The following is a 26,426-nucleotide window of genomic DNA, read 5'->3' on the forward strand; positions in this document are numbered from 1 at the left end:
GGTAATAAGTGGTAAGGACTAAGTTTTAATGCTTACAGCCTAATACTAAAAAGATAATATAATATGCTGTAGCATCTCAAATGATGACAGTTAAATTAAATTTTTGCCTTACATCAGATTTTAGTGGCACGAGGCGGTTGCGTGTTTTGAAGATTCGTTTCAGTGTTTGGTTTAATTAATATGAAGTTTTAATCTGTTTCTCGTCGGGCCTATCGGTTTATCGAACAATCGGCGTAATGGAAAATAAATCCTATTGCCCGATTATATTGTTAGGCTTATTAAAATAATTAATATGAGATATGTGAATGTTATGAGATTGTTGTTTTGATATAACGCTTTATAGTATTTATCGTTTTGAGGTGACAGATAAACTGGGAATGTAGTGCCATTAAAATAATTGAAAGCATTCTTTCATAAAAATAAATAGAAGAATGAAAGCTCGCATATTTTCTTAAATTTAGTGTTTTATTGACATGAATAATGTTGCTATTTTCAAGTTTTTTTTTTTTAAATTGCTTATAAATATTTATTTTAATCTTTATTTTTCATCGATCAATGTAATAATTTATACTTAAACTAGCTTTATAGTCCGCGTGGATTAAAAAAAGAACAAAATTGGGTAGCCTATGTGTTCTGCCAGACTATCCTCTACATCTGTACCAAATTTCATCGAAATCATCGAAATAACCGTTTAGCCGTTTAGGCTACAAACTCTAACATCTATCTAAACTTTCGCATTTATAATATTAGTATGATGGACATTATAACAAATGTGATATTACTTTATTTTCAAGAACATTGAGCTTGAATAATCAGAGAATTTTTCAGTCGAATACACATTTTGAACGTTTCGCTTCCAAACAATATTTCTATTCAGAAGTAATGACGTGTGAGACAAAATTTCCATGTATATTACACATTATGAATTTGTGCCACATTCTGTTGAACCTTATTCAGTAATAATGGCCTTTATTCACATTTTCTATATGAAACAAATCATATTTCTTAGAAATTCCAGTACTGCGAGTGACAATTGCCCTCTTGATGCGGATTTTCATGGACGGATTACGTAAACCCACAAACCTACCGTTTTAATTGAGGTCTGCTCAGTATAAATTAAAGATGTGGGTATATTAAGTGATATTTGATTCCGTGCAATTTCATCAGCATAAAATTATTTTATTGTTGTTTTTGTCAATTGCAAATGTCAAAATGACACGACATGACAAAACTTGGCAATCTTGCTTCCTTGATGTTCGCAGCAACTTATGGTCTCTTTCCCACATTAGGGTTTGTATTCAAAGTATTTACCCCCTAAAGCGTGACCTAAGTGTAGGGCTTTTTATTAAAAAAAAATTTGTTCAAAAATATGCTGTGATTGCTGACATCTTGGGCAACAAAGAAGTGTGTGTTTACGCTTTATTATAATAGTATAGATACAGATATAGATAGATGAATGAGTGTTTATTATCTTTGTTGTGTATTTTAGCAATTTATATTATTTTGCCGAAAATATAAAGTTAAATTGTAAAGTTTGCTCAGAACGATTCTATCTACTTTATCAGTCAATACACTTTATTCAATTCAAAATGAACAATCGAAAGGTCTAACCAGAAAAGTTTTTCAATAACACAACTGAATTTTAAAATGTAATTAGATACTGAGTTTGTATTTATCGGATATGGACAACAAATTCGTTTACTAAATGGATCAAGAGTAGAAAGATGGAAAAAATGAGACCAGACGACTACCATTTTTAATAATTATCTGCAAAAAAAATTGGATTTATGCTATACCTATACAGTTATTCGCTCTCTAATACAATTTACGTGAAGCATACATAAATCAGTTCCATAATCGCTTGACTGGTAAATTGTTCCACATTACGGCCACATCACTCGCCGTTTATTTATTTGTTTACCTCGACATTTCTCCCTATCACTTAAGCCGAAATGATTTACGAATTTCCTCATTTTTGGCTTTTTCATTCTAAGCCAATTTTGATGAAGTTATTATAGACATTCAATTAAGAATTAAATTCAATTAAGGAGCTGCGTCTCATATGTTTTCTGTCATATAAAAATCCTTCCCGTTGCTCTATAGTCCAGTATATACTTAAATTTAATACCGTAAATACATTTTACATAACTTCTAAGTATTGTAGGATTATACAGAACCCTTTTATGGTTCGATATAAAGCTACCTTTGTTAACCTTACTTAACTTTTCCTAAGTTTGTTGTAGCTTTCATCATTTTGTAAGTACAGTAATCGTGTAACAGAAAATTAGGAAATTACAGATTTATTTCAAAACCCACGTTTTCTAGATAATTTGTCGAGATATTTTGAGATTTATTTTCAATTTCTGGGTAATAAAATTATAACCGTGTATGAAATGACCCAAAGCTATTTTCAGAATTGCAGAAAATAATAAATATCTGGTTTCAGTAGATGGTAAAATTGTAAGCGGTGATTCAATATATACACAGTATTATGAAAAAGATTTCTTTTAAAATTCAAATATCAAAATATAAGAATGTAAAATAAAATTTTATATTGGAACATGTTTTCCAAGTATAATGTCGGAACAACGTTGTTATTCCTGTGTAATGATGTGTAGAAGCACATTTCCATCTATATTACTATGAAAATGTGTATATAGAGTGCAGGGGCGGATTTAACGTCAAGGTTTATTGCAACTACCCTCATATAAAAGTATTAGCTTATTTAGATGTTTAGCATTTAACAGTTTTCACCTTCGACTCCGTCCGCATGTAATTTAAAAAAAAAACAAAAGTCAATAGCCTATGTGTTCTTCCAGACTATCCTCTACATCTATACCAAGTTTCATCGAAATACGTTCAGCTGTTTAGGCTACAAACTCTAACAAACATCCATCCATCTAAACTTTCGGATTTATCATATTAGTAAGAATTAATAAAATTAACTAGGGTTAATACAATACTGGTGTTTTAAAATAAAATATTATTAAGTAATAAAAATATTTTTATGTATCCATTTTAAATTTTTACAATAGTTTTTCTTTACATTCATGGATTTGTTTTGGATTTTTAAACATAAACTATTTCTAGACATTAACTTAAATCACATTTAGTAACTGAATATAATAATAAAGATAAAGAAATAATAAAGTAATCTTTAATAAATAGATAAAGATTACTTTATTTTTATAATGGTAAATACATTTATTTTATTATCAAAGGCAAAATGTTCTTTTTTCAAATACACAAAAAGATTTTTTTGGAATAAGAAAGGTTTATGAGCTATTCAAATACAAGAAAAGGTCAAAATAGATCCGTCAAGGTTCATAAGATGTGGCTTTCCTTAATCTTTAAATCATAAAGATTTGTTTGGACCTTTGAGGATAATAAAAAATGTCCTTTATTTAAACATTGTGAATTGGAGAAATAACTATTATAATACAGAACATGGAATAAAATATATAAAGGTTTATGTTTTGATATTTGGATAACATTAAATTAATATTAATAAAAAAGATTAGTGTTCTTCTATGTATTTGATTTACGTAAAAACTACTGAATTGATTCAAAAATTCATTCACCATTAGAAAGGTAATAAATCTGTTAGTGACATAGGCTATAATTTTTATTGTTTTATTATTTCACGCGGACGAAGTCACAAGCAACAGGTAGTATGACATAAAATACAATTGTCTGAGTTTTCTATAATTGAGAATAGATCTTTCTCATAGTGACGTCAGTCTTGTTCAAGCGAATATATTTGCTAAGATCTGAGTAGGCACAGACGAGGCGGACATATTTTCCCTTATCAAATATATGCTCTATACAAATGTACGTTATTTACAGACATGAACCTTACTATCCTATATTTTATTACGAATGAAATTTCGTAGTAAAATATGGGTACTAGCGGCAAATATTTTATTTAAAAAAATATGACTAAATATAGATTTTTCCGACATTTTACAAGTTTCGTAAGGTGTAGGGAATTATGATATATGGAATAACAAAAGAAAATCTTTTTTTTCTTTCTGTGTGCATTTTCTGTTGATTAAAAGTAGGCAACGCATCTCCAAATATGGATGTTTAGATATGCCCCTATGGCAGGGGTCGCTTTTAAATACCAGTGTTCGCTTGCTCGTTTGTCACTTTACACTTGAAAAATTGTAGAACAAAGAAAAAAATATGAAATAAAATTCTGTTTTAAAATATTTACCTGCTAAATTCAACGAAAGTGCTCGTAAAACACGAATAAATTAATTTTCCCATCTTCAAGGTATCTTTTCATTTTATTTACTGTCCTTCAGAGTAAAAAAGGTCGGTATTTGTCCAATACATAAAATCTACATTTTTATCTTCATATTTGAATAGTTTACAATTTTATTTAAAAATACTGTATGTAAATTTTATCCAAACCATCGAATGTTTTAACACATAACATGCTACTAGTTTGTCTATCAATTTCACTTTAAAATTTACAAATCGTTGTGGCATTCAACGTGTTGATAACTAAAATTTTTAATACAATGAACTTTGTAAATTCTTAGACAAAAAACATAAACAACAAAGAAACCTACATTTTCAAGTTAAACCAGAAACTCGACAAACAAAAATTAAATAATTTAATTGAGTTACAACAACAACTTTCTCCAATGTTTTTAACAGGGTAATGGTAAGAAATGATTTATGTTTCAATGGGCTTTCGTCGATTTTCATTAACAATTAATAAAGTTATCGTCTTAACAGACTCAAAAGCTTTTAAATACTTAGGGTAATAGAACGGAAAGGGAACCGCGAATTTAATACTATTGGTTTGTAATTGGATCATTATGTCGATCTTCATTTTTTATGCTATGAGAACAAAATACAATTATTTACTTACGGTTGCCAGTGACTAAGTCCAGAATAAGTAAAATGTGGTCTATGTCACTTCCGTTAGATCGAACTCGTAAGTGATCAAAGAGTTGACATTTCTACAGTCAAAGTTTATCTCTACACATGCACAGTTTTAACTGAACAGTTGAATACCTTAGTTTACAAAACAGAACGTCTGTAGCGGGCTATCTTCCAGTAAAAATTGTGTCAAAAAATAAAACAGGTTTAGTTGTTTCGGTGATTATCCGGAACAGACAGAAATTTATGAAATCTGACACTTTTTGATATTACAGATCATCCAATTTTATTAATAGTTTGAGGTTATCATAACACTATATTTATTGCTGTAACTGGCATTAAGTTTAGTGCGATATTTGATTACTTTAGTTAACATTAAATCGCACATGTCTAGACAATTTTATACACAATAACTTATGCATGCATGTTTGTAATAAATACAGATTTAAATTCAAGACGTCGCGTTATTTTACATTTTATTCTGTTTACATTTTAATGTACGAAAATTATATCGTTTTGATGTCAGGATGTAACAAGTGTATAAATCGGTGTAAATACACAAAGGACCGCATGATCGTGGTAATTAAGCACAAGGGTAGATTTAGGGTTGAAACATTATTCTTTAACTTTATAATCTCTTCCTTCTTGGTTACCTGAAGTGTGGGTGCATTCACCTCATCTTAACGTTGACAAAGTTATAAAACAAGACCGTTAACTCAAAGCTCTATATATTAAGGTTAAAGCGGAATTCACTAATTCGAAGTTTAACAGGGGTTAATGTTCCGGTTACGATCTGGATTTAGATATACTGTAACAATTTACGGCCTACGGTTTTCATAAATTGTAAAAGTTGTTACCGCGAAATTAGTCCGACGGAGATTTATTTATTAAGTTTTGTATTTCACAGTTCAGTAGCCTCGTTGAATGTTGATTATACAAAATAGGAAATAATATTTACTCAATAAAGCCACGGATTGCGATATTTTCTTGTCAACTCCTATTAAAATGTTATGACCATGTACTGCTACGTTTGTTCTTTTGTTTAAGGATCCGCAAAATCTCGTCATCGGACACCTCCGTCCGGTCTTATTTGGACCTTAACCTCCTCATCCAGATCATCATCTATTCACCGTATCAATGATTTAGCCATTTGGTAGCGTGAAAATGTTATTTTTGTAGATCCGTTATTTTAACAAATCCGTCTAAAAAGAACGAGGAGATAAAAGCAGATGTTACTGCTAACCTGACATCTTGACTTGTAATTACCGTTACTACATAATCATCACCGTATTTTTGGACCTCTAACTCCGTTGACAATTTCAAATAATTGTAAAGACGTCAAAGCTCTTTATAAAATGGTTTCCCGTGAGTCGTATAAACCTTTTACGCTTTTCTTCATAGGTCGTCAAGCAATTCCATTACTTTGAGTGTTTGCTATGAAACGTTGGAACGTAAATAAAAGTGAAGGGTCGCAACTTTAGATTCGATTATACTTACATTTAGACTTGCTAATGTCATATAACATCATATACTATTGTAACTATTCACAGGTCATGAAACAAATATGGTCTTTTGTCTTTTAATCGCACTGGGATGAGTAGAACTAACTTTTTTCTTAGTTCAATTCTCATCATCATCTTCTTCTTTTTCCTACTCCCGTAGGATTGGTGCAACAGGTTTTAGTGCTCCAAATAACTCTATCATATGTCATCTCAGTCATCATTCTCTTCTTGATCATGTCACTTTTCACGCAATCCATCCAACTCATAACTAACGTTCTCCTTGTTACATGGGATTCATTCCTCCTCATAACATGCCCATACAATGCTAACCTTTTACTTCTTACTTTCTCTACCGCTTTGGTTAATTCTAAAGATGCATGTAACATTTACTTGTATTTGTTGTTATTACTAGAATATATAAATTTTGAAGCATTTGAAAAGTAATATAAAAATGTTTTAAAAACTAGCCGACAAATTGTTAATAGGGCGCGTCACGTATATGCTCATTTCGTTACAAGAGTGAGAAGCAAGATATAACGAATAGTATGAGAGAAAGAGACAACTGTCGATACAACGAAAAAGGTAATCAAAAAGAATTAATTTTAATTAGCACAATACTGAATAACTTAATGTAAGCTTATGTCGCGATGATTATTCGTCATTGAGTTTTGTGTCTTTATGAGAGTTACACCAAATACGGTATTAAAGTCCTTTTATGTCGCCATTAAATTTTATACTCTAACATTTATCCTACAAGGGTAAAAGCCCTTAACAAAAATATATTCGATCATTCCATCATTTTGAGTGTTTATAAACATTACTCGAAAAAAAGATAAAAGCTTCCAAATAGGCTGAAAGTAGGCACTATATTTTAATGTTATGGAGATATTCTTTATTTATTTTTCACGTGAACTCTGTAAATATTTGTTTATTTTTCTTTTTTTTAATTCAATTTAGGGAAATAATTAAATGACAGACTTCTTAACTAATTAGTTAGGCTAGGGATACTTCAAATATATGAATTTTTATTTCTTAATTTTCATTATAAAATATGTGTTGTATTAAAAAAATAACAGAATGATATTGAATTATTTCGATATTTTTACATATTGAAATGAAACGATCGAAAAAACAAAATAATTTAATAGTTGAAAAAAAAATCAAAGTAAGGTTTTGTAACTCTGAGATGTCACTGCTTTTAAGTTAATTCAGTTGAAAATGAAGAAATGATAAAACTTAATACAATAGCTTTCTGCTCAGCTCTTCTTTCCCGTAAAGTCGGCAGTCTTATATAAATCCCTGAATACACCGACGAAAATTGTAAATTGCGAACATAGGCTAAGCCCTAGCTCTGTAGACGGTGCGTTCACCTTTAAACCTTGATAAACTGTTGATTGGCTGGTGTTTAAAGTGAAAATAGCAGAGATTCTATAAGTCTACAAATCATGTATAAAATTGCTTGATTCCTGGTAAAATTAAAACATAAGGGCTGACATTAAGAGGACTTTAAACTATCGATTTGGTATGCGTAGATGTATGCATGAAATAATCGACAGGGTTGTACCAGGACTGCTTACCCCCTCAGGATTACCGGTGTGTGTTGTTGAATATGTAATACTAATAATAAACGAACATACTTTTTAATATTCTATTAAATTGAGTACTAAAATAAGCCGATATAACTTCAACGAAAGTATTTTAAATTGTTGTTGTAGGTTTAAGCTTAGTTACAACTTAATACCAAATTAATTGGCCATTTCCTGCACTTAAGTACGGTCCTGTGCAGTAATGAAGCCTATTAGTTATGTAACTAATACCAAAGGACATTTTTCAGTTAAAACTGTTAAAATATATTCAATTGTTTACCGAAAATTTCGTCACGTCACGATTACGTGTATCCACGGATTTATGATAAAAAATTAACACTTTGATAATGTAAGAAATTTAGAACATATATTTCTTAGCCCATTGTTACTTTTTACACTTGTCAAAATCATCTTCAATGTACCAATATATCTACAACTAGCTGTTGTTCGCGACTTCGTCCATGTCATAAAAAAATTAAAAACATTTATTATATTAATGTACAAAACGTACTTGGTACAAAAACATCTGTATTGTTCATTTCCACTCCAGTGAACAAATTATCTTGGTTTGAGGTCAATTCCAAGTTCCTTAATCAATACTCCATGTTGGAACGTGAGTAATATTTGTCTGATCTTATAATATCACTGGGCACGTATTTCAGTATAACAAAAAAATATACAACGTCCATACGTCCACATAATAACGCGATTTAATCAAAGTTTTATAGCTATCTTTGATAGTTTTTCTATGATTTTGTTAATAATGATTAATGGTTGGGATTTTATTAAACTCGTAGTTATAATTTTAAAAATCAGATTACATTAGAACTTAGCGGGAGAAATGTGGAAAATTGATGTGAGAGCTTACGTTAATAAAATTAAACTGAATTTTCATTATGGTTTAGTATATATTTAGATACTAGCTGTTCCCATGCGACTTTATTCGCATTAAATTATGAAAATTGTTTTATTGATTACATTTGTCACATATAATTGCAAATGTCAAAATGACAGACATGACATGATGACAAAGCATGGCAATTTTGCTTTCTTGATGTTGGCAGCAACTTATGGTCTCTTTCCGACATTAGAGTTTTTATCCAAAACCCCTAAGTTTAATGGCGTAAAAAAAGCCTATAACGTAACGTAAGACGTGTAGAGATTTTTTATTAAAAAAAGAAATATTCAAAAATATACTGTAATTGTTGACATCTTAGGTAACAAAGAAGTGTGTGTTTACGCTTTATTATAATAGTATAGATAGACAAGAATTCTTTATCAATTTAATTAAAATATATCTGTAATTTTCCCATCAATCCGTACAATAAACTCTGATATTAAGTTAGACATTTTTATCAAAAGTTATAATAGGTAGATAACAGGTTAAATACTGACAGATAATTGACAAGTCCATAATTTATAGTCGATACTTAATTTGATTTTATTGCCACATTACTATAGTAGGTTTACACTGCCTAAAGTAGTTTAAAAACGTAGTAAACCAAGAGAGATTTTCTTTATCACATAAGGTGGCAAACGAGCAAGCGGCCACCTAAATCCGCCAAAATAGCGAAGCGACGGCTGCCCATAGACATCCGCAATTGCAGATGCTTTGCCTACCCTTATACGACGAAGGAAGAGACACACATAAAGAAGATATTTCCCCTTTCTTATGCATCTCCACCGTCAAATCCACTTTCACTTCCCATCCTCTCTTTATAAGAAAAGGGTGGTTAAGAGAAAGAGACTTAAATTAGGCCTCCGGCGGAATAAAAATTCTTCATTAAAAATATGCGTCAACATGCGTTTGATGCACATTTCGGCAATGGAACCTTACCTTACATGCGCTTCTATATTATATTAATTTAATGACAAAACTGTTGCATAAATTTGTAATTTTATAGTAACACCAGGTGTTGAAGTTATTACAAATTGAAAGGCAAAATTCATCAAAGGTGGTGAATTGACGACGTTAAACTCAGCCGGTAAAGAGAACGTTCACCTCTAAAGTTCCTTGCCTTATAACGCAAGTCTTATTGTACAATCATCTTACTAATGTTATAAATGTTTAGATGTTTGTTAGAGTTTGTAGTCCAAACTGCTGAACGGATTTCGATGAAGTAGACTGATGTAAAAGATAGTCTGGAAGAACTCTTAGGTATACTTTTGATTTTCTAATTCCACGAGGATGGAGTCTTGGGCGAATACTAGTTTATATTATAAGCGTTTATAAAACATATTAAAAAACAATATAGAATAGAAATAATCCATTCAGAGACTCAGTTAATCGCACCAAGATGTTTGTGAATTTAAAAGTTCAACGGCACATGAATGTAAAAGAATTTAAAGAAAAGAAGAAATTTGAAAAATTATTCACTGGCACGGACCAGATGCTATACAGAACAAAATATCTCTTTTATTGTTTTTTTTTTCATCAATTCAAAGATAATAATTTAAAGGAAAAAAATGAAAAAGCAATATTCCGTTTTTATCGTTCCACCCACGTTCAACAGTCAATTCCATATTCGAATAATAGCGTCCACAGATTAGTAATCACTGGTTCGTTAACGAAGTCGAAACTGTTAACAGTTATTTATATAGTTGTTTGTTTTAGTTAATTGTTTGGGACGTGATGACCTCGTGTTGTGACCTCTGAGGTCTAATATAACGGATACAGTTCTACAGGAACATTAAAAGTTTAGCTATTTGTCTAATAGAGAAACTTACGGCGTATCTATACTTTACTGTTTGTATTGAACGCAAGTTAGAGTGAGATTTATATGTTTGTATTGTTTATTTTATTTGTTATTGTAAATATTATATTTTCTTGAAGTTTTAATGTAAGTGAAGTGTTTAAAGTTTTTTTTTTATAATAAATTTGCCTATTGTTGTCGCAACTAATCTTTCAAGCTTTTAGACAAGATAATTTACACACTTAAATCTTATTAGTCCCTAATCTATCTTCTGAATAACAAAAAAAAAGCAGATTAAGTATAGATTATAGGCTATCTATTGTAGAGCCTGCGAGAATCATTAATAACATTGTAAAGTGAAAGGGTCTTGGGGAATATTGGACATTACAACGCTTTTAACGATCGAAAACAAATCAATCATTTTTTTTACGATTATATTTAGAACTAGCTTTCGCCAGCGACTTATTCTGTGTGGAATTTAAAAGAAAAAAGTAGCTTATGTCTTCTTCCACACTTTGCTTTACATATATATTTTCATCGATATCCGTTCAGCTGTTTAGGCTACAAACGCTAACAAACATCCATCTATCAAAACTTTCGCATTTATTACATTTAGTAAGTGTAAGATTATTTTATGTAAAAGTCCATTTGAAATTTTAAACATGTAAAATAATCGGTTAATAATGATTTAAGACACCGTTTGATAATTTTATGTACAAATAATTGTTAGCTTCTTAACTATTTTGATGTATTCTGTACTCTTGAAGGTTATTTAGTCTGTGCTATAAATCAATGTCATTGGTCATAGTTTGAAATAACGATATAACTTTGTAATGGTGATTCAAAGCGTTTTTTTAAAATATTTATGTCATGGTTTTAAAATGTAATTGTGCTTGTTATGTTAATAATCGGATAGTAGTCGGATGTCAAAAATAAGGGTGTTGCATTAGCTCGACGACACGACGGCAATGTTGGTAAGGTTATTTTGTGCAAATTGGAAGATAACATAAGAGGTAATGAAGACTATATTTAATTAAAGCATAACATGGCTGTGACGCCCATATAATAGAGTTTGTACTTGACATATTTACATTATACTAATTCCGGTTAACAGATAAGTCACCGGAAACTGACCACGCCAAACGAATTTCATCAGTGAATATAAAACGCGATAATAGCAATACACATATTTCACAACAATGAAGTAATTGTGGTACATTTACAAAGTAATATAATAAAAATTGACATTTCAATGGTTTCCTTAATAAACAATTAATATTAATAGAAAAAGAGAATGTTTGCAATTGTGTGTTGAAGTAAGGTGTGTTAACATGATTATTTAAGAAAAAAAAATTCTAAGCGTTTTGATTGTTTAATGACATTTTAGAAAGTGGGTAGGAAATATGTCCTCGAATGCACGACCTTGAGGGTTATTGTTATAATAATAGCAGTTATTATTGTAATAAAAGCTTTCGTAGGATTATCAATTTAGTGATTCGTAACATTAAGCGTAGCGATAAATCCTCATTAATTCATTTCACGTTCGCAAACTTAAGAGATCTTAAGATCAAAGCTAAGACGCCTCAACACGCACACGACTGCTTACTAAAACTTATATCTTGTTAAAAATTTGCTAATATTAATAACTTAGTTATAATATGTAGCTTTGTTTAAAGAAAAATGACAGAACCTTGTAAACTTATTAAATTTTAATTTGAATAAAATAAAAATTGTCAAAAACTGTTATAAAAAACATTTTTTTGTGAAAATTTTAAGCCTCTAGAAAAACTAAATTTCATCAAAAGCAATTGAGGTAATGTTTTATTTCTTGAGAGTAGTTTAAACGTATAGTAAAGGAATCAGTCAACAAAATGTTTTGAGATAGTTTAAATGGAAAACTAGATTATTAATCAAACTTGTAATAAGTTTGTCAAGACGAGAAGATGTTAAGACAACTTAGAATTGCCTTCTTCCTTTTAATTTACTTATTACTGCCAATCATTGAATATAACTATGACACGTAAATAAAAATTGGTTTAAAGTCTACGTGACAGAGAAAAGGTTATTACTGAATGTTTGTTTCAAAGAAACTCAAACCTAATCTATTATTAAAGAATTGATCACTAGAAAATCTTCGATAAGCTAGTAGCTTTATTTTGATTTGCTTGTCTCTCATTAACTTAACCCTACTAAGGGTCGGCAAAGTAAATGCTCCTCTTCGATATATTTCTATCAGCCGTCACATTTGAACCCACTCACTTCTTAAGCATATCCTTTTTCACACAATAAATAATTTCTTCGGTCTTCCTCTACATTTTTAGCCATCACTATTCAATCTTTCATAGCTACTTGTCTCTGTTCTTGTTGAAAAATTTAAGGGCAATTTTGTCATACAAGTGTTTAGGGTAGAGCCTTACCGTGATTTTACTTTGTCGATGTTTTTTGTTCAGGTGGTGTGTGGGTGCCAAGAGGTTTGGAGAGTGAGTCGAGCGTGCGCGGTACATCACTAGATTACGTGGCAGCTGTGCTGCTAGGCGCGATGGCGGCGGTGCTACTGGCAGCTGTTGGATATCATTGCGCGGCTACTTGGAGATGGCTGATGGGAAGGTAAGTGTTTATAATAGGATATCAATACAAGATATTGACAATGAAATGATGATGATGAAATACTCAGAGGATAAGATTAGACCGGTCAAAAAACCAGGACACTCCATTCCTATGCTAAGGAGAGGCTTAAAAAATAAACTAATAGGACTAAGTTTCTAAAAATAGATTTTTACTGGGAAATAACTGTTCAAAAATATATTTTAAGTATACTTTTTTTGAAGGTCTATGTCTATCAGTGGTCAGATAAACACTGATGTTGATGATGATACTTTTTTAAAGATTTTGAAAAGTCAAGTGGTTCATTACCCATTTTTGATGTATCCCAGGAATGGGGATGTTTCCTAATGTTACAAATCCAAATAAAGTTATGTTTAATATTTTAAAGACAGCATTTTATAACCTATAATAACATTTAGAGACCTTGAATGTTTGTCTCAAATTAAATATAAATTAAAAACGCTGCAATATTTTTTACCCTCCATTACTCGATCTCAAACACCAATGACGTCACTTTCTTGCATATAACATGGCAGTGTGACCAACTTCAGTGAATGTCAGTGCATTTTGTAGTTATATTTTTTTCTAAATGATTGTAATAATTGAGTTTGCGTGTTTTATATTATGAGGACTCCATTATTGAGTGTTTTTATAATTACGACATAAGTTATGAGCAAAACATTTTATGAATATTACAAAAGAAAAATATATCAAAATTCATAAGAGTAGCTTATAGTACAATTTAATTTATACCTGGTCACACTGGTGTAGGACGCAGTCACTGTTTACACACAAACATAATCTTCCACGAGAAGCAACAAGTGTAATTAATACGTTAAAAGTATCACCTTCTGTTCATTTTGGTTTTTTCATTTTTATCTCCATTACTAAAAACAACTTTAGACAACAAAGATTTACGAGTATTATCAATCAATGGTTCTTTCAAATTGACAGTGACAGGCCGTGACGCGAGGTTCGTATGCAAAGAAGTGACGTCATGGGACGTTTTGGGGGGAAATGAAAGAGTTGTTTTTATTTACGTGTTTTTTTTATTGAAATAATGAGTATTATATTTTATACTATTTTTTTTCGTGTTCATACATGGTTTATCTACAAAATAAAGGCTATTCCAAAAATTAAGAAACATCCCCATTGTCAATAACACTTCACGGCTATACAACTTGATAGACAGGGCTGGTGTTTCTGGTTGAGTCGCTAGTTTAAAACAATGTTATGATTAGTTTAAGTTTATTAATATACTTGTAAGGTTATCACTTCCTAGATACTTATCTTTAAATATTTCTTTATTATTAGATGTTTCCGCAGGTCGCGGCGTGAGTCGCAGGATAGTAACTGCGACTCGCAGTCGCGGCAAGCGGCGATACGTATCAGCCACTCGTTGCCGGACTTGCAGACAGAACCTCTGAAGCAGGAGTATGTACAAGAGCACAAGGACGCCGGGAAAAAGGTAAACTATGGAAAATGTTTGTAGTTAAATGAATTAAAGAAGCCTAAACTCACGTTAAATCTTCCGGTCACGGCCCCGACTAGTTTTGAATCCATGAGTGTACATTTTCCCTTCGCGACCTGGGCCGCAGTGTGACGCGCGACCGTGAAGAAAGCAAATATCAACGATATACGTTGGCGACAGTTACTTCTGTGTTCACAGTCATTTAATGGTCTCTAAGACTGCTAAATTGACAAAAATAATTGTGTGCACCTAATAAATTTTTAGAGTAGTTAGATCATATTAAAAAATGTGATTAAAATGAATAAAATTTAACTCGATTCGAATGAATTGTTTACCGAGAAGTACAAAGTACTTAATTTATTCCCTTTATACCAGAACTTATACTGAATTTAAGTGAATCAGAGGCCATACAAATATTAACGTGAAAGTGCTTTTCAAAGTAAAATTCGCTTACAGTCCATTCGCCTTTCAATTCTCTATCAAAACACGGGAAAACTTTGCCATTTTACTTGGAAGTTCAGAAAAACTAAGTACATTTTAATCCGAGATCAAAGTTCGAACACAACTTTACAGGTCATTGACATCATCTGAAATCTTATTGCCACGTCACGTAATTCCGCATAAATTCAATCTTCATATAACTTGTTTCGTCACGTATCTCGCAAATATTGAACAAGTCTATAAAGTTTTGGTTAGGTTCGTTTAAGTGAACGTACATTGAATTTAGAATTAAATAAACATTGTTTCACAAACTCTGTGTTAGACGTTCAGTTTTTAATTAATATTTGTAAATAATATCTCGTTTGAAGTTAATTACCATAGTCCAACGTAAAATATTTTAGATACTAAATACTGCACTTATACCGTGGTCATCAAACTAACGACGGGCAACACGACACTAGCGGGGTGAGGCACAGCGGGCTAAAATATTTTCATCACCTAAAACATCAATTTTGCATGTCTATATCATTCGAGAATTTAGCCTACTGTGCCTCGCCCCGTGTTGATTGGTTATTCAAGCATAATAGGTTGGTTGCTCAAGTAGAGTTGGTTTGTTACCTATGTGTAGATTTAATATGCAAATGCGCCTTTTAGAGAACACTTTTCTTACAGTGGTAGTGCCCGCTTTAACATCTTAGCACGAATGGGCCGGCACGCCCGGTGTAATACCACGACCACACAGAAGACAGGCGTGAAGTGGAAGTAATTCCGTGTTTCGTCTGATGAGTGTGGTGCCGGAGGCCTAATTTAAGTCCCTTATTCCTTACCACCCTTTTCTCATAAGGATAAGGATGGTAAGGGGAAGTGGATTTGACAGTGGAGGAGATGCATAAGAAGGGGAAATATCCTCTTTATGTGCGTCTCCTCCTCTGTCGGATAAGGGTAGGCAACGCATCTTTAATTGTGGATGCCTATGGGCAGCGGTCGCTTCGCCATTTTGGCGGATTCGGGTGGCCGCTTGTTCGTTTGCCACCATATGTTATAAAAAAAAAAACTTAAGTAACTATTAAACGATTTATGATTTAAAATTAAACGCTAAATGCTAAGATTTAGTATAATTTTAGTTTGGAATTAAGACTTTTACAGAACATATTACTGCAGTGGATGTTAAACTTTATTATTGATCCGCTCAACACTAACGATCCCGAATGGCCACGAGTTTGGTTCTAAACAATAAACTGAGTTAACAAACTAGCATCGGATCACTTCGAAGTATGATGTTGGCTATGAAAGCATCCATTTGAAAGCAATTAATTTGATAGGAATTTAATCCTGTTTGAAACTCGCTGCCAGTATTATAGCGAAATCTGATATAACAAAGTTTACTTCTGAATATTGCACTTATGGCTGTTGAATTGTTTTAACATTTATTGTTTAGGTTATATTGTGACATGAAAAATGTCTAATTTAAGTCCCTTTCTCTTTACCATCGTTTTCTTATAAGGAGAGAATGGGAAGAGGAAGTGCATTTGACGGTGGAGGAGAAGCAAAGGAAGGGGAAATATCCTCTTTATGTGCGTCTCCTCCTCTGTCCGATACGGGTAGGCAACGCATCTGCAATTGCGGATGTCTATGGGCAGCGGTCGCTTCGCCATTTTGGCGGATTCAGGTGGCCGCTTGCTCGTTTGCCACCTTATGTTATAAAAAAAAATGTATTATTAGGCGTCGAATTTACGTATGTAATGTTCAAGATAACTCCTGTTTTTTTTTACTCTTTAAATAATAATCTGAAATTCAAAATAAATAATTCACACGTGTGTCGAAATAGTACACGCGTTTAGTACTTTTAGGGACTAAAAATGGATAAGTTTTAGATGTCTTGTTGTGTTCTTAATATACCCATTTCATTTGTTTTTGCACAAATTGCACATAAACTCTTCTGATTTACGTAGTACTAAAACAAAATGATAATTTAAATATCAGAAAAGCAAACGGATCGCCTCAAGCTGTTTTCCTTGACAACACAAAAGGTCCTCGTCCAAGACTTGTAATTAAATAGCTTTAAACTTGTTGAAACTTTTGTAATCACAAAGAAATTATTACAAGTATTTTTTAACAAATAACTTTTTAATAGCAAAATGATGAATTCATTTGAATCTTCTAATATAAATGTCGAACGCAGAGTCATTAAGGTATTACCAAAGTCTCAAGATAAAACAAGCAGTGGATAATAACAATGAGCAAATCTTGAGTCTTATTTAGTTCTGTTTATTTTGCTACATGTGTTCTTAAGTGTCTGGTAGAATCAAATAAATAACATTTAGACTAAACGCTTTTCGAGGGATAATGTTTATACACTCCGCAGCCTCTTTAACAAGACTTTACTGGCAACTGTGACTTTGATAATACAAAAAGGTCGACTTCGGAGTACTGTCTATTTTGTTGTTAGCTAAATTGCTCACAGCTAATAGAAATGAATCGGTTATCAGCAGAATTAATTTTCTAGTCTATACTAATAATTAAGAAGAAAGATTTGTAGTATTGTATGGAATGAAACAACTCAAAAACTACGCTGCCGATTTAAAGAAAAAATTACCATAAAAAAGGAATTTCTGAGTAATATAGGAAATATGTTTTCAATTTTTTTATACCATGTGGACGAAGTCACGAGCAACAACTAGAAAGTTAAAATTAACACATATTATTGTTTCGAATCATATTTTACTGAAATTCTATGACAGTCACATTTCGTAGTATTTTTATGGCGTGATTTTTCATTCAATTGCTTTCTTGCAGGTGCTCCGTCAGACCACGCTGCCCATCGTCCCCACTCGCCACCAGACCTTCCAGCGTCAGCTCTCCCACCGCCTGGACTTGCCTTCCATACAGTTCAGCATCTGCAGCTTGGAGCGCGCCGATTCGTCTATTGGATTGATAAAGGTAACTTGTTGGGAAACTTAATTTGATGATCTGTAGATCATCTTTAGGAGAGCATGGGTGAAGCAGCTCAGTGAACTGACTCAATTTAGCTCAATTCCTACTCACTTAAGGTATGATTTGTGTGATGCAAATCAATAGATAGTTTGCGGCTTGAAGGCCCCTATTGTGATAATACAGTAAAGTAACAGCATTGTATAAAATTTAAAAAAGAATTTTATATAAGCGAGGGATATATTTAAACTTTCAGTGCATAAACTTTTTTACTTCAAACCATTCCGTGTCATTTAAGTGTAAAAATGTGCATAAAAGATTTCATATCTTTAAAAAGACTGACAAACCAATTCCAAGCTTTGCAAAGGGAATGTAACAAATGTATAAAAATAAACGTCAAAGTAATTCGTCCTTGGAGGGAATTTTATTGGTCCTTGAATTGTTTATTGCCGGAAAACAGCGATCTTTTACCCTGACGACGTATTTTTCCACTTCGAAATGATACAATTGGTTTAGGGTTTCATTGTATTATAGTTTGTTGATTCAATTTGCATACCGAAGTTACGGTCTTTGATTTTTTTCTAAGTTTACAAAGGACATGATTAAAATTGATTTTGCGCCTTTATGGATTTACTTTTATGTTGTAATTGCCATAAATAAAATCAAATTATGCTATATTTTTGACCGACTTCCCAAAAGAAGAAGGTACGCAATTAGTCTGTATGTTTTTTTTTTGTTTTCATATAGTTAAAGATAGCAATTTTAATTTTGTTTTATTACATTCAATTGTCTATTATTAGTATGTACAAATAATATTGACGACTAATTAGAATTTAGAAATGTCATAAACACATCTTTAAATGTTCTTATAATTGAATTTATAATTACCTTTATTGAAACTTAAATTGACATTTTGAATTTAACGTAGCTTCTTAGAAGTGACCGTGAGAAAGTAACAGGTTGCAAAATAATATATTAAAGACTCCAGCGCTTGTAAAGAAAATTTATTAAAACGTTTGACTTGATTCTCTTGAATTCGTAACTAGTATAAATAATTCAATATAAATTTATCAAAAGACTATAATATTACTTTGATGAAGTAAAACATTATTTAGTTAATTAAGAAAACAAAAGATCCAAGTTTGAAAAAAGATTTCCGAAAATTTGCCCTCGCCATGAACAAAGTCGCAGGTGCCGACTAGTTTAAAATAAAATAACCATAAATGTTGGTTTCTCTACAATTGTTTGAATAGAAAATGTAATAAAAGCGGAAAAGTGATGAATTTCAATGGAGTGCGACTTCATGTCAGTTGTCGGGTGTTCGGAGCGCAGCTTCCGGGACGAGCTTTCAACTGGTTCCGGCGTGGCCTATTCAAAAAGCTTGCGCCGTTTCAAAAGCTCTCTGGAAGCTTTATTGTCACCTGTGACGTTTGAGCTAACATTGTAAATTAAGTTAGTATTGTAAAATGTTTTATTCTGAACTATGTCATCGGTTTTTAATATTTTCAAAACTTGCGTAGACATTGGCTATGTTTTATGTACATTATGTTTGTGTGCCTTATCACAAATAAGGTGATTTATCTCATTACTTCTTAACAGATATAATGTAAAATAATAAAAAATACAGCCTATGTTAAAGTAGCTTATTAAAGGTGAAAGAGTTATTAGAAACGGTCCAGTTGTTTTTGAGTTATTTCAATACATAAAAATATAAATCTTTCCTCTTTATAATATTAGAAGTATAGATTGTTTCTTTAGTAGACCTTAATAATTTGTGAGCATGATATCACTTATCACTGGCGAGGGTCCCGGTGCGCAAGTCCCGGGAGCGCGGCGACCGTGACACGTAACCAGGTCAGACCTTGACTGCTCTCTCCAGGGTTACCAGCCCGAGCAGTGACGTCATCCGGGATACGAATTGTAATTCAGATCTATTATTGTCTTTCGAATGAAGGTTTTAATTCATGTTTTATAGTATAGTATTCTTTTAAATAGCGTATTTATAACTCTATTGTGATATCTGAAATTATCTAATATAATTATCTACACTTAATATTTTAAAGAGGAAAGATTTGTATTTTTGTATGTATTGAAATAAAAAAACTGAGCTGATTTAGAAAATTCTTTCACCATTACAAAGCTACGTTGTCACTAAGTAACATAGGTTATAATTTGTACTTTTTTTTAATGCGATGTGGACGAAGTCGCGATCACCAGTAACAATTAATAAAGTATCATTTTCGTTAGGTGCTCTATAATAAACATAAAATCTAATTTGACTTTTTAATCCTTAATATAATTAGGCTACTGAGAATTTTTAAAACATAAAACTTAGTAAATCTTTATTAGTTACGATTTCATAAACACGTAGAAATGTTAAGGTTGCGAGCTAATTAAAAGCGAGTCGTTATGGCTGAAGTAAAGTAGGGATAGATTAGAAACTTGATTGATTTGTTGCTGGCCATTGTGATTCAGTAAGTATGAGGAAGCATCTTGATTATACCATTGTTGTAATTTCTGCTTTCACTTATTTGCTGGTTTTCTTTTGTTTTCTTGTTAATTATTTCATTAAACGTGGAAATTAAATATTTGGATTATCAAGGTGAAAGGACAGCTGTAAATATTAACTAAAATAAATCAAACAATCAATTTAAGCCTCAATAGCCTAATGGTTTGGGGTACGGACTACCGATATTACGGTCTAGGGTTCGAATCCCGCTATTCGATTATTGTTGTGAACCATATCCTAGCACAAGCCTAGAGCTTAGTTGGAATGGTTAAAGGAAATATTAGTAAATTAACAAAAATCTACTAATATTTTTACTATAAAAAAAATCTTAAATTAACTTTAATTTCTGTTTTTTTGGAGATCTTACGATGACGTTAGCTTAATCAGTCAATCCTTAAAGTTAAGGTAATAAAAAGATACACTGTTCAAGAAACAAAAGATGATATGATTTGTTTGTTTGTTGTTAGCCGGAGCTGTACAAGAACGAGCTAGTGCGGCAGTCGTCGACTGACAGCGGCGAGCTGGAGTTCTGCGGCAAGCTGCACTTCGCTCTCAAATATGATCAGGAAGTTGAGGCACTTGTGGTGAAGGTACGTTGAACATTGATGCTCGTATTGCTCGAACTCGACGTATGCAATGCTGGTCTAAACAACCTTTAAAGTATAATTAGACGTTGACAAATAATATTAGGGTTTATGAATAAGTTTTATTAGAGTTATGACACTTTATTAATTTTTTTAGCTCACTAACTATCTCTAGCTTCAAACATAACCCAAGTTTTGTGGAATTCTGTTTTGTAGTTTATCATAGATTTTATACATAGCATAATCAGTTGGTTAACTATCATTTACTTTGCTTTTAAATAGGTTATTAGATATTTTACACAAATATTTGTAAATTTGTTTAGATATTCGAGGCACGCGACCTGCCGATCAAGGATGTATTGGGAAGCAGCGATCCCTACATCAAGGTTTTCCTGCTCCCCGACCGCAAGAAGAAATTCCAGACCAAAGTACACCGCAAGAATCTCAACCCGGTCTTCAATGAAACTTTCTTGTTCAGGTATCTAGTAGACATGATGTGTTTAATTTTTGCCAATTAACCTTACATCATAAATGAGATAGTCCGCTGCTTTGAAATATTTACCTAATATGTCAATAAAGTAAATTAAAAAAAAAACTATACAATTGTAATTATTAAGTAACAAATATTTGAAACATAATAACTTTATCTGGCTTTGTCTAGCAGTGGTATGATGACTTTGAACAGTTTGTTTGGGTGATGCAAATCTAGATAATATTACTTGAAGAACAAACTAAAGATGTACTAAAAACCTTTGAATGAACCTCGCTGAAGCACTCACTGTACAAGTGACAAAGTCCTTGCTGTACGGTTTAATATTCCGTTAATAGCCTGTTTAGACTTTTAGCATATTGGTTATTTAAATTAACTATTTCTTTTTATTTAGCGTACCATACGAGGAGTTACGGCAGCGTTATCTCCAGTTCTCGGTGTATGACTTCGATCGCTTCAGCCGACACGATCTGATCGGCCACGTGGTGCTCAAAGGTCTGCTGGAGTCCGCTGACCTCACGCAAGAGATTGAGTATACGATGAACATACTTGCCGCACCTCAGGTAAATTTATAGCTTTTTTTTTATAATAAAAGGGAGCAAACGAGCGGCGGGAACACTGAGGTGGTCAACGACACCTACGGACTTGCGCATCACCAGAGGAATTACAGATGCGTTACCGGCCTTTCAGGAAATTGCAGGCTCGCTTCATGAAGGACCCTAAGTGGTACTAGAAATACCGACGAAGAAAGATCATTCCGCAAAAACCGCACGAAAAGCAAACTAAAGGATTTACTTTCTCTTTGTACCTTCCTTTATTACTCATAGTCTTTTATGATTATTTTTATTTTTCCTTAGTGTAGATATCTCTTACTAAAACACTAAAGTCTCTTAGTTACCATTTAAAGACGAACAGTAAAAACATTTTCCTAATAAATTATCGTGGTGTGAATAATGAACTTAAGTAATCCAGTCCGAAGCTTAATTACATAAGATTCGGTGTCCATTAATCAAGCACTTCAGGAGTAATATTGCTGTTTCTTGCTCTCTTTACCGAAGCTATCCTCGAGGGTGAATTTCAAGGCTATAGAACCTCCGTCAATGTCACATAGACCTTGACTTCGCAGAATTATTAAGAAAGGCTTAATATTTGCCAATTGTGTTTTTCCAAGAAATGTTTTCGATATAAAAAAAATAAATCTTATCTTCTAGTAAAAATATTTTGTTATCACAGTTTTTTCTTTATGTTTATAAAAACAATCTGTCTCGAAATTGAAATTCGACATTTAAAATTCTATCTGAATCTTAAGTTATTTTCTTTAAGAAATGTGTCCAGTTTACCTTCGTTCTTCGCGGTTAATCAAATTCAAAATGCAATTAATGATTTCATTAGCGCCCGTGCCGTGGATCGAAATCTAATTACCAACGAAGATGTGGCTTCTATTTAAATTCTAACCTACAAAAGAGCTGTATAAAACATTGCCACTGCCACATGAATAGAAACATATTGATGATTCTGTTTTATTCAAACACAATATAAGGATGACAATATGTTCAAACAAGTACGCATTACTTGTACCTCACATTGCATTTTATTCACAGGAGAAGAAAGATTTAGGCGAGTTGATGCTATCCCTGTGCTACTTGCCTACTGCGGGACGACTCACCGTTACTGTGATCAAAGGAAGAAACCTTAAAGCTATGGATATAAACGGGTCATCAGGTAAGATGAAAATTCCTTAAAGTTCTTGACGTCTTAAATTTCCTTGTATAGCTTAACCAAAATCTCGACAGGGGTTTTATAATAAACGAAGTGACTTTATTTAGACATTTGTTACAGATCCGTATGTGAAAATTTGCCTGATATGTCAAGGCAAACGAATTAAAAAGAAGAAAACAACTGTTAAAAAGAATACCCTCAGCCCAGTATACAATGAGGCTCTGGTCTTCGACTTGCCGTACGAAAATGTATATGACGTCACACTGCTCGTCAAAGTTATTGATTACGATAGGTGAGTATTAAAACACTTATAAGAGATTTTAGAACAACTTGCTACAATTATGCAGAATAATTTGAACCATTGAAAACTATTGAAAGTCAATCTTTAAATTGTTATCTGATATTTTTTTATACCATTTCAGGGTATCAAGAAATCAGTATCTGTTTAGTTCATAATTTGATAAATCTGCTATATTTTACAAACCCATACTTAACAATTAAACTACTCAACGAGTTGTTACCATCAATGTTTACTTGGCATTTATTTTTTATCAGGATCGGTCCAAACGAGTTAATCGGTTGCACGGCAATCGGATCCTCATTGATCGGCATCGGTCGCGATCACTGGCTTGAGATGCTGGACAACTCTCGCAAGCCAGTCGCGCAGTGGTACCCGCTCAATAAGAGCCTGCCGACGAACATCGCTCTGCCCTCAAACGACCAACAGAACGCGGGATTGAGTTGCTTAAATGTGAGGTAAGATTCGATCTTTACATATTTAGCAATTTAAAGAATGAGACGGAGATTCAAATCGTTAACCAAAATGTAACTAATGAAAATGACATGCAAAATTTAATTCATCTGACCCAATAACTAATTCTTAAGATCGATCTTAAGATTGATTTGTATGAGATTGAGTACAATCGCCCAATAATTAAATTTAAATATTAATAAGAAAATATTTTCAGATGAAGAGATAAAGAATAAATAAGGCGAGAATATCACAACTATGGAAAGACTTCGGAACAATTGACTTGATTATTCAATTTACCAAACAAGGTAATCTCGCGATGCCAAAAATTGTAACCGTAGGGGATTCGATTAGAATGATAAACGGTTGTATGTCCATTTATAGTAGGAAAAGGTTACCTTCGGATAAGTGATATTGGAATGTAGAGATAGAATATAGAACAGATGTAGATATTGTTGAAGTAGATGATGAATTTATCCTTAGATTTATAATAATTTATCCAGATTAGATATTATATCCCTGGTGTATTCTTTTAAATTAGATGTTTAATTGTAGATGCCAGTTTTACGCCCTCACCTTAGACTTTTGAAGTGTATTATTTCCTGCGGAAATTTACTTTTTATCCATATTTTTACGTGTATTATTATTAACTATTTACTGTTATCTGCATACGCACATTTCAAATTCAAGACTTGAACAATGTTAATTGAAACTTGGTAAAGTTTAATGTAGATTTGTTGTTTAAGAATTGTAATATTTCCATTAATGTGTTTATGGATTTACGATAGAAAGGTTTCATTGTAAACTCGCGATGTACAGTAAAGTGGTTAATATATCGTATTGTTGAAACGGCGAATGTTTAAAACATTCATTTAGTGTTGGACAATAACGTAGTTGGTTTTGCAAGTTTTACTAACAATTGTTTCTTTTTATTAAATGTTGCACAATATACTATGTGTATAACTGTTTTTATAAGAGAAAAAGCTTTAAATCGTGTTAAAATAAAATAATATACCTATCTATGTATTGTATTAAAATGAAATTTTCTCAATAGATGTTAGAAACTGGTATCAAAACTCTTAGCTAGGTTTTTGATATAGTCGGAATGTAAAACATGGTCTTTGCTTGATTACCTATATAAAATATGATATGTCTATAATTCTTAATTGCAATTATCAGAAATATTAAAGTTCTAATCATTATAATAACTTTCCTGTCCTTTTTGTATTTCAATCGATCATTTTTTTGACAGAACAATTTAAATATTGATAAGTATTTATTGAAACAGTCATTTACTGAACACTAACGGATTGCTTTCGTAGTATCTGCAACAATTTAATGACTAAGAACATATCCCACCATTGGCTGATAAAAGCTCAGATAGCTTAAAAATGACGCCACTGTCAGATAAGGTAACGAAATCCGATATTTCCATCACATACTCGTATTTTACACGTTGGATTGTTATCAGACAATTTACAATTTGGTGTGGCAGGCCCTAAGAGTCACAATTATTTTGAAGCGAAATATGATATTTAAATATTACGAGGTGTCAATAACGACTAAAGACTCTTTTCAATGCTCTGAATTTTGTGAAAGGAGACGATAAAATCCTATTACGAGAATTGAGGTATTCCTATTGTAAGAATAGTCATATCACTTCGTATAAATATTGTGTTTATACATAGATATATAACCTATAGATGCGTAATCTATAGCACATAAGGCGAAAAAAGACCTTAGAAAACCTTGTGTTTAAGTAAATTCCTTTGGTGTTATTCATGAAATGACGTTTCATATAAACTCTTGGTTAGACATCAATGTATAAATACTCTTTCTATAGGTTTTATATCTATGTATGTTAAATTGTATACGGTATTTTCGTCATATATTACCGTGGACTTTTACTGCTGAAGCACAGACACAGCAATACTGTCATTTCCTTTATTGTCTAAAAATAAATAAAGTTTAATTTTACGAAGTATTTAAAATGTCGACTAATCTAAGTACAAGAAAAAAGATTTTCCGTTATATAAGCTTTGTAATTCTAGTTAGTATTTAGATATCGATGTTAACAAATATAAGTACTAAATGTTGTATCACGAAGATATTTCTAATTGTCAGTTTTCACTGCTGGAACACCTGTGTTTAATAAACTTATCACTCTTTTCCACATCTATCCCTTTCTTGCTCTTTGAAAAGAACAGAGACAAAGCTATCGCTCCTCCGTAAATGCAACACAAATTTTACAA

At 32.0% G+C, this 26,426-nt stretch overlaps 1 protein-coding gene across 4 annotated transcripts in view; it reads left to right on the forward strand.

Moving 5' to 3' along the window:
• Positions 1-25,385, forward strand: part of LOC106105601 (synaptotagmin-10-like) — a 38,787-nt gene extending 13,402 nt beyond the window's left edge. The window contains exons 1-11 of one of the 4 annotated variants that reach the window (XM_013286010.1): positions 10,552-10,763; positions 13,125-13,281; positions 14,593-14,746; positions 17,987-18,130; positions 21,098-21,220; positions 21,538-21,692; positions 22,099-22,267; positions 23,306-23,426; positions 23,544-23,715; positions 23,979-24,179; positions 24,392-25,385. In XM_013286010.1, the coding sequence (XP_013141464.1) occupies positions 13,214-13,281; positions 14,593-14,746; positions 17,987-18,130; positions 21,098-21,220; positions 21,538-21,692; positions 22,099-22,267; positions 23,306-23,426; positions 23,544-23,715; positions 23,979-24,179; positions 24,392-24,395 (1,311 nt within the window). In that variant the 5' untranslated portion in view covers positions 10,552-10,763; positions 13,125-13,213 and the 3' untranslated portion in view covers positions 24,396-25,385. Of the gene's footprint in view, positions 1-10,551; positions 10,764-10,793; positions 10,822-11,673; positions 11,996-13,124; positions 13,282-14,592; positions 14,747-17,986; positions 18,131-21,097; positions 21,221-21,537; positions 21,693-22,098; positions 22,268-23,305; positions 23,427-23,543; positions 23,716-23,978; positions 24,180-24,391 lie in introns of those variants that run through there. The other 3 variants (XM_013286011.1, XM_013286012.1, XM_013286009.1) reach the window with 3 other exon arrangements.
• The last annotated feature ends 1,041 nt before the right edge of the window (positions 25,386-26,426 follow it).

This window comes from Papilio polytes, unplaced genomic scaffold (genome assembly GCF_000836215.1).
Source record: "Papilio polytes unplaced genomic scaffold, Ppol_1.0 DF822845.1, whole genome shotgun sequence".
In the NCBI taxonomy this organism is placed as follows: domain Eukaryota; kingdom Metazoa; phylum Arthropoda; class Insecta; order Lepidoptera; family Papilionidae; genus Papilio; species Papilio polytes.